The following is a 9692-nucleotide window of genomic DNA, read 5'->3' as shown; positions in this document are numbered from 1 at the left end:
ATAGAAGAAATATTGGAAGAATCAGAATATACATATAGATACAACTACTCAGAAAACTGAAGAATGTATCATACAACGCATCAGTTATCTATAATTAATTGTTTCGAAAAAGACAACTTTCAATATCAACGTAACATATAAATGAACAATTATGTATGATCTTGTTACTAAGATATTTTCGTTCATGAATTTTTAAAAGAAATTCATAACAATGCTACAATTTGATCAGTTTCGCGAGTATTTGCACGTAAAATCAATAAAATACATATATATCTAAAAAAATGTATGCGGCATATAAAATTATAAATAGAAATCCATTTTAAAATATGAAAAACGCGACTTATATAAATCGGGTAAAATCTATCGCTTTCACGAACAAATACGAAAATACAATAAAAGAAGAAAAAAAAGGATAAAAGTCACTTATTCGTTATCCAATTTAACATCGATATGTGTATTTAAGTGTGCATGTGTGTGTGTGTGTGGGTGTATGCACGCTTAAATAATCAATTTAATTATTTCTTTTTTCCATTTATTTTATTTTTCCTTCCTTTCAAAAAACAATATGTTCCTATACTAATATAATGTAATAATATTGAGATATATATACGTATTGAATTTTTTCAATTGTTTATCAATTTAATATATACTTTGCTGCATTGCTTTTTATCACGTTTCGAGATACAAAAGGTTCGAATATACATATTTCGAAAAGTTCGATTATATTATGATATTATGTTTTGCCGTGTTTGTAAACTAGGCACGATTGTAATGCAGAAAGTTCCGATTGTACTTAGATGCTGTTATGCTTTTCTTATATATAAATAAAAGTTCCTTTTATACTCCCCTTATAATAAGTTGGAAAATATTGCACATCCTATCAATTTCGTAGAATATATTTAATTTCATTCCTTGAGCGCGCGCGCGCGTGTGCATGTATCTGTGTATGTGTAAAATACTCAAAATAACAAATTATATTGTGACTTTTACATAATATACAATATAAAAATTATTAAATAAAATTGTACATATGTAACAATTATAAAATAATAAATTACTAATTTACCTCAGTATATAGTTGCTCCGCCTGCATTATTTGACACCTTCGAGGCCTCCCTCTCCTCTATTGTTCCATCGTTGTTGCTCCTTTGTAACACTCGCTAGTCGGGAACAACACTCACTCGCGAAAACACGATTAATTATGATCGCGCAGCCCTCTACGACGCTCCCGCTATTAATTGTGACCGGCATTTTCTTACGATGCAATGTGAAGAAAGTACGAGTGCACGAAGCTACGATACAGCTCGACGGCTCGGAAAAAAGCGTAAACAGTCAAATCTGAAACGAGAGTGAATCCGAAAATTATTAACCAACTTCACGTGCTGTACCTGCTACCTGTCACGACCATGGTGAAAGGAAAACAAGGGGTGTGCCATTCGTTTACGCAGAGCTGCGCGCAGAAACATCACCCGAATGCTAAAAATCCTACAGCATATGTTATATCTTTTTTTACTTCACATTAGAAGGACAAAGATAAACTCCTGAACTCTAGTGCAGCCAGTTCAGCAATAGAAAACAGACCCCTTTTCCTTCCACCGTGGTCACGATTCACGATGCTACCATCTATTGTTCTATAGTAGCGCTTTTTTATACGTTGCACTTTCCGCACTTTGAATAACAAATACACATTCTCGCGTTTCATTATCTCATATAAAAACCATTTAAAATTATGTTAGAACGTAAGGTAACAATAGGTCGTTCACATGAAACATAGACTCAGGTTGCTGCGTCGCGAATAATAACGAAATCACTGAAAAACGGGACAAATGCTTAAAGGTTAGTAGTGCCTATATGTATATGTATCTATAAGTATATACACAATCAGCAACAACGTAATATTATTCTTATGCTGTCTTAAATTACACACTTCACTAAAACAGCTGGTCCATGTTCTATTTGGACCACCCTTATAGAATTCCATTCGTAATTGAATATGCCTTTCTATTCGTATATAGATAGAATTACCAATAAAGTTTTTGTCAGAGAGAAAAGTATAGATCGTCTGAAGCACGTATATAAATATAAGTGAATAAATATATAATACGAGCTCTTAAATGAAGATAAATGATTGCGGAACGCAAAAATATAGTCGTTGCTATGCAGACTGCTCGTGCGATGAATTCCGATCGAATAAATCTCGCGAGATATACGTTCGAGGAAATCACCGATATACAAACGACGAATTTATATTACACGCGGCTGACAAATATTAAAAAAAAAAAAAACACAGTAATTTACGATTGTACTTACAATTAAAAGCGTCGCGACGTCATTCGTTCCGGAATCGGTCACGATTTCGTATAGCCGCGCAACGTTTCGTTAATGACCGGAAATTTAAAAACAGCCGACGCGACCGAATTCAAGTTAATGGTTAATGAGGACACACATTTTTGAGCGCATATACGTGACGCGACAAGACGTTTTGCTAACGAACGGTCGACATATGTCACTTCTATTTATTTCCCAGACCAACCGATCCGGCGTCCGGCGATTCGTGTGATATTCCCCTCAAACCGGAATCGGAAGCGTCGCATGTCGGCATTAAATTACATTTAAATCGGTGAGAAAATTCATCACGCGCGAAACGCGAGATACGTTCGAATTCGAGCATTTAAGAACTAGCTACCAACTGCCAAATTTCGCGAAAGAGTAGTTTCTATCCTTCATGGTGTCCATATTCTCAAATGAAATAAAATAATGATATAGTGTTAAGCTCGTGAGCGTAAACCAATATAGAGATAAAAAAAGGAAATAACGAGCGCGAGGACATTATATGTAATAATGTAACATTTATTAATTATGTAATAATGGAAAAAGAGGAACGTTTAAACCCAGGAACGGGCGCCTGGGGTGATTTTTACACCCCAGTATCAAAAAAATGAATAAAGCTCACATCACAGTAATTTTAATGTGCAGCTCCTTTCGTTTTCAAATATCTTTGGTTTTAAGTTTCTCCTTACTTTTTTTCTCAGAAAATATTGAATAAATTATATACATATTATTGTCCTCAAATACTAATAAATTAATCTCTAAAAGAAAAAAAATTGATTGAAAAAAATAGGTACATATATATATTTCACAAAGTTTAGTATTACACATTCTATAATTAAACTTGGAATTAAAATTTTATTTAAATTATATTAAAATTCTTTTAAAATTTTATTAAATTCTACTAAGCTCCGTCTGAAATTAGTTAAATTTCTATTCGTAAAAAGTTCTTTCTTCTTGGTTGATTTATAACTGAAAAATTATTAACCTGGATATTTTTACTAAGAAAAGATTGACTTTTAACTTGGTTAGAAAATCAGTAAAATGGTATTTAACTTTTTTATATATATAATTGTATAATATTCTGCAGATAAAAACTTCCATTAAAAAATTTAACAAAATTTAACAAAATTTGTTATATAATTTATATCAAAATTACATTCCATAAAGTCATAAATAATCGCAATTATTATATTATTTAAAAATAATATTCTATTTTTAAATAGAATATTACACGATAGATTTCTAGCGAGATTTTTTTAAACAAAAATATATGCTAAAGAAGATAAAATGCTCATGTGATTATTTTCACGTTAAGGCAATAAATTTACGAAGACCGCCGGAACTTCGGTATTTTTAATAACTAGAGGCGCGTGACATGTTTTCGCGATAAGAATGTAACCGTCGTCAATTACCACTATTTTCATCCAATATTTGCGCGCTACCTGGAATCTTCCCAAAACCGAAAGTCAGTGCTGTCTTTGTACGTAAAATGCCCCGATTCTTTCAAGTATTAAATATAATTATATTACAAATAACGTATTATATAAATAATAAAATATGTAAATTGCTTATATAAATAAATTATTCTTTATAATATGTATCTATAATATTTAAATTCTGAGAACTCTCTCTAGTTCTCGAAAAATTTAAATTAAAATTTGAGTCATACTCAAAATTTATACTTAATCCTCGAAGCTTCGAATACGTAATCTTTTTAAAAGTTTTTGAAGCTTTGCCCTCTGAGCACTCTGAATGCTTGAAAACTTAAACTCTCGAGACGTTATCGTCGAGACGTATTCGAACTTGAAATTTTTTTAAATTCGAGACGTTTGGTACGCAACGCGATTCTTATCATTTTCTCTTAGAGATCGTCGAGTTTGAACATTTAAATCTGTATAACGGTATAAATCGGTACTGACGTTCGTTTTTTATAGATCGCTACCAGTGTGCAAATACACGTTTCGTCAAATTGTATTTACGGAATAAATTATCAAATCACATGACGCGTGATGACGCCATAAATAAGTCATATCCTTATCGGAATGTAAATGCGCGTTCACCTCTTTTCTTCCTCGTTGGAAACTGAGGATCTCGAACCTGCATGGGTCAGCGCAATTCTATCCGGACGCGTAATATGCGACTTACATCCCGCACATCTTGAGGAAAGATGTCCTGCACCAAGGATCCAGAGGTTCCCGATAGCAGGAAAATCACTGTTTGGCCACAATGGCTGACTGCTTTCGCAAGTAAGTACACAGCTATTCAGTAAAATATTTTAATTAAAATTACGTGTGCATTTGGTAGGTAAAATTATTTTATTAATGTAGAATACAACGATAGCTTAATATTTTGTGTTAAATTAATTAATTCAAAATTAGACGGACGTTGTTGTTGTTATTATTATTATTATCATTACTGTTACGTTCTGTTGGTTTTAATGTTAAAAGCAAAATCCAATTTTCTCGTTTAAAACTGTTAACTTTCGAAGAAAAAAAGCACATTATGTAAATATCACTTTTTCGTAAAAGCGCACGGAAAAAAGTTTTGCTGAAATTTGAATATTTAAATTAAATATCTACAAATTTAGCTACATACAGTTTTAAAAATAATATTTTTGGACCGTCAAAATAATTATGTAGAGATGCTCAAACATGATAATAATACTACCAAAAGTTTGGCATTCTATATCAACCAGTTTGAGCGTTCTATATAATTATTTTGATAACCCAATAAAATTATTTTCAAATCTGTATCTACCTAAATTTTTAGGTGCTTCAGCAATTCTTTCCGTGAGCTGTTGTTACTATTGTTCATTAATGACAGCTCGAACGCTTACGTCTCGTTTTCCCCAACAGTCAGTCTAGAAACCATCGTTTCTGGTCTGGCCAACGGCTGGGCATCGCCATATTTAGCGCAATTAACATCAACGACAGCAGACGTTCCCTTGAAGCTGACCGACATCGAGGCATCTTGGATCGCGTCCCTTTTAAGCCTTGGTCGTGTAATTGGTGCGCTGCTCGGTGCTTTTTGTCAAGGTGAGGGACATCGTTTTGCTAAAGAAACATACACGTCCTCATAAGATTCATTAATCACAAGTTTAAAAAGATTTATCGAGATAAATTTTTTTAAATCGATCAAATCCGTCGTTTGAATTATTTCTATTACACCCCAGCACAAGTCAACTATGTTTGTATCAACATACATATATAATATATTATATTTATAGGTCATAAATTATAATTATAATATGTCAATTAAAACGTAATATATATTTAACCGTGTTTTCAACATTCTATAATTTATTTTACATGTTATTGACACATGAATAATGTCTTCCATTAAGTAAATCTCGTTCTCTTATCAGTGCCAGTGTGCAATATTCTATTCTTTCTACTTCTAATCTTAAAATATTATTAAATTATGGGATGTACTAAAAGAGAGAAAGAAATACAATTCTTTCTGTATTCACTTCTTTTTACATTGTCCAATAAATTTTTCTCGATTTATCAATCGTTTGACCTCGACGCGGTTTGAATCTTCTTCCGATTGAAAACGAGCAACAATTTGCGACCTAAGAACAAGCCAACCACGACTCAGCAATAGTCGAAAATTCGAAGTAAATCTTTATGTCTCAACAGTAAAAAATAGAAGAAAATAAAATCAAGAAAAAATGAAACTATTAAAAGTATTTGGAGCCACCCTACCCTCGGACTCACGTCCTTGAAACTCAGATGTGAATCTTTATGTCCTTGTACAGTATTAAACAATAAAATCCTCAAAGACCCCAATCTACCTTGACCACGCAATTAGATAATTCTAATATTCCTGCAAAACTGTGAATAACAGACCCATATTTTTTTGAAACACCTCAGATTTTTACCGGACTCTTGAAATCCTCGAATCCTTTTCCCCAGACAATTAATTGTATCTTCGTTCTAACCCAAAGAATAAGCGTCTTCCTTTCTTCAATCACGCATTCTTCGCACAGAATGATTTATCGGCGCAACGTAATGCGTGAACGAAAGTGAAAGACGACGTCTCTCGTCTTTTAAAGAGAGCCGCAGTTCTGAGTTGTGGTGATCTTGTTCTCAGGATGACATGTCTCTAATACGTGCCACGACAATCCTTCAGAGTACACCGGGTTAAAGAAGGTGCTGCTGTTATCGGGCTTGCCGTTACTCTCCAGCTGGATCCTCAACATCTGCGCCACGTCAATCACGTGGCTCTACCTTTCCAGATTTTGCTCCGGAATCGGATCGGGCATCATGTGGCCCGCGGTATCCTTGTATCTCGGCGAGATCGCCAATCCTGCTATCCGAGGCTCCCTGGTAATTTAACTAATCCTTCCGTACGTGAAGCTTTATTTGGCTTTATTCTTTTCTTATTTATCTCTCATTTAATTACTTATTTAATCTCAAGATAATTGTATTGTCTGGAAATTCTTAAAAACTGGAAATTCTTTTGTACGCTATCTATGATTACAACTTTTTTTTTAATCATCATCAATTCTTTGATAATAATACCTCTTTTTTTTTCCTCGAAAATTGTATGAATAGTTTATTGTTTTATCCTCTTGACAAACTTGGACTCTTTCTCCTTATTACTCTTTCTCCTTTCTCCGTATTATTTCTTAGATTATATCTTGGATTCTTTTTCTATAATAAATTTACGCAATATTTTTTAAGTTCTTCATTTTTTTAGAAACTTTTTCTAAGACTTTTAGACATAAGAACGGATAAAATTAAGTTGACGAAATTTGGAACGGATGTAACGAACACTATAATGTAATTCCGACTTCTTATTATCGATATATCAGGTTTCTATCATTAAAAACATTAAAGCACACGGCGGTGGAAACGAGGTCAGTCACGGTCGCTATTCAGTTCGACTGACAATTCAATATTTAAACTTCGTTATCTTCTCCCAAGACAATTAAAACAGATTACAAGGAGGACGGTAGAACGCGACAGATTGTGATTTAAGACATAATACTAATCATCAGCTATCACTTTTAAAGATTAAAACTATTGATATTGATTGTTAAGTAAAGCTCAAGAAATCAAGATTGAAAAAATCATTAACTCTAAAATAATACTTAATAAAAATGTCTCTCTGTATATATTATTTGTCGATTATTTTTTATTTTTTTATAATTCTTTATTTATATTCAATATTATTTATGTAATATTATTCAATTATTATATTCTAGTTACAAATAAAGGAGCAACTTTTCTCATTACTTAATAGAATATAACGACGCAATTAATACTACAAATCAATATTACAAGATGTATCATAAAAAAATAATATCTTTTATAATATTATTATATAAGAATCCATATAATATACATATAAAATATTTTTGGATCTTATAAAATAACATTAATAGTATAAAACACCGAGAGGGGGTGTATACGTAACAATAACAACGTAAAAGTTAAATCTTCTGACATTAATCGCTCAATGTAACTATTATGATAAACACAGAGAAAGAAGTATTAATTTTTATTTCTCTCTTTTAATCTTTGATCTTCTATGTTGTTTTAATTAAACATTCTTACTAAACATTCTTACTAAACAACATGGCAAAAGCTTTGTCATCATAATACGCGTACCTTCAGATATCCTTGAACGTGAACATCGCATCAATGGGTATGTTCCTGGGCAATGCGATGGGCCCTTACATGTCCATGGAGATGTTCGGTTATGTGAGCCTCATACCGAATATCCTCTTCATGGTCCTCTTCAGCCTGATACCTGAGTCACCCTATCATTATGCTCTTCAAGGCAATATCGACGAGGCCGAGGCATCTCTCAAGTGGTTCCGACGAGAGGCCGACGTCAAGGCCGAAATACAGGAGCTGCAGGACTTTGTCGACGGTGCCAGCACCAGCGTTTCAATGAAGCTCAAGGCCTTTCTGTTACCAGGTAAGTAACCTGGAAGCGAAATGAATTACTTGATCGTGCCTTTGATGTAAAAATCGTTTTCTTAAAATCTCGAAGCGTTCGCCATAAAGTTTTTATTCGAAAACATTTATTAAAAAACCATTCTCCTCGTTAGAAAATACCTTCGTCACTTCACAGAACATATCTTTTAAGTGAGAATTTTAATCCTCGCGTCTGTTCCAGTGAATCTGAAGAACATCTTCATCATGCTCGGTTTAAATATCTTCGTTCAGGCGAGCTCGTTCAGCACGATAAACGCCTATACCGAGATCATCGTCGTCAGTACCAAAGTGAACATCACCCCGTCGATCGCGGTAATGGCATTGTGCTTCGCCACGGTTGCCGCCGGCTTCATCACTATCTTGCTGGTGGACAGGTTCGGTCGGAAGAACCTCCTGATACTTTCCAGCATCGGCGTCACCGTTTCGTTCGCCGCGCTCGGTCTTCACTTCCATCTTCTCTCTCTGAACTTCGACCCTGTAAGCCTGACGTGGTTACCGATCGCGTCATTGCTGTCCTTCAACATATTCGTGTCCTGCGGCCTGTCCACGGTGCCCAGCACCCTCGTGGGCGAGATGTTCCCGGCGAATCTCAAGAATCTGGCGTCCCTTTGCATTTTTTCGAGCAACGCCCTATTAACCTTCGCGTTCGTCAAGAGCTATCAGCCTTTCGTCAATTTGGCCGGAGAAACAATCGTCTTTTGGAGCTACGGGCTTTTCGTGCTCGGCGCGGTGCCCTACGTGCGGTACTTGATCCCCGAGACGACCGGCAAAAGCCTGCTGGAGATCCAGCAATCCATCAAAAAATGAAGCGGCGCGATTCGCGATTCGTCGAAATCAGAACTATGATTTTAAAAAACTTTACATCGTTGATCCCCTGAGAAAATCTAAAATTAAAACTTTAGGATATAGATCGAAAATTTAGATCTAAAATTTCGAAATGTGAGATCCAAATGTTCACAATTCTTAAATTGAAATGTTGATCTCTGTAATTCGGGCGATAATTTATAACCAAGTTTATGCAATAAAAAAACCCATGGTTTATTTATCTTGTAGGCTAATTAACTAATAATAATGAAACAAACATTTATGTATATACGTATATGTTTTTAGAAATGAAAAATTTATTACAAGTTGAAAAGTATTTATATTTTTAAATTAAAATATTTTTAAAGCGCTTCAAGCGGTTCAAGCTTTTAAGTTTATCATCGAATTAACAAACGAGAAAATAAAGAAATTTAAATATTCAAATAGATTTTTAATTGTACAAATTATTAAATATTACAACGCGAAATAATCAGTATTTTATTTAATCGTACGAACAATTTTAGATATGCAATTGATGTAAAATAAATTACTCTTTTACGTTTCAATTTCAGAACGTAATAATATCTCCGAATATCTCCTATTAATTTT

At 33.7% G+C, this 9692-nt stretch overlaps 1 protein-coding gene across 2 annotated transcripts; it reads left to right on the top strand.

Moving 5' to 3' along the window:
• Nucleotides 1–4364: 4364 nt before the first annotated feature.
• Nucleotides 4365–9495, top strand: LOC143897858 (facilitated trehalose transporter Tret1). 2 transcript variants are annotated; one of them, XM_077406798.1, is made up of 5 exons: nucleotides 4365–4577; nucleotides 5187–5366; nucleotides 6463–6659; nucleotides 7953–8259; nucleotides 8461–9493. In XM_077406798.1, the coding sequence occupies exons 1-5, from the start codon at nucleotides 4499–4501 to the stop codon at nucleotides 9084–9086; spliced, it is 1389 nt and encodes a 462-aa protein (XP_077262924.1). In that variant the 5' UTR covers nucleotides 4365–4498; the 3' UTR covers nucleotides 9087–9493. The 2 variants fall into 2 exon arrangements, with proteins under 2 accessions (XP_077262924.1, XP_077262926.1); XM_077406800.1 differs by having other exon boundaries at nucleotides 4375–4577; nucleotides 6463–6679; nucleotides 8461–9495.
• Nucleotides 9496–9692: the final 197 nt, after the last annotated feature.

This window comes from Temnothorax americanus, unplaced genomic scaffold (assembly GCF_048541705.1).
Source record: "Temnothorax americanus isolate GAGA-0224 unplaced genomic scaffold, ASM4854170v1 Scaffold21, whole genome shotgun sequence".
NCBI lineage: Eukaryota > Metazoa > Arthropoda > Insecta > Hymenoptera > Formicidae > Temnothorax > Temnothorax americanus.
Note: the sequence above shows the minus strand (reverse complement) of the source record. Positions and strands in the feature narration are given on the sequence as shown.

What these genes read in the sequence shown, in the direction of transcription:
- LOC143897858 (XM_077406798.1), top strand. Translation starts at nt 4,499, where the DNA reads ATGTCCTGCACCAAGGATCCAGAGGTTCCCGATAGCAGGAAAATCACT. An exon ending in ATGGCTGACTGCTTTCGCAA is followed by an intron (nt 4,578 to 5,186) that starts GTAAGTACACAG and finishes TTTCCCCAACAG; the next exon opens with TCAGTCTAGAAACCATCGTT. An exon ending in CAAGGCCTTTCTGTTACCAG is followed by an intron (nt 8,260 to 8,460) that starts GTAAGTAACCTG and finishes CGTCTGTTCCAG; the next exon opens with TGAATCTGAAGAACATCTTC.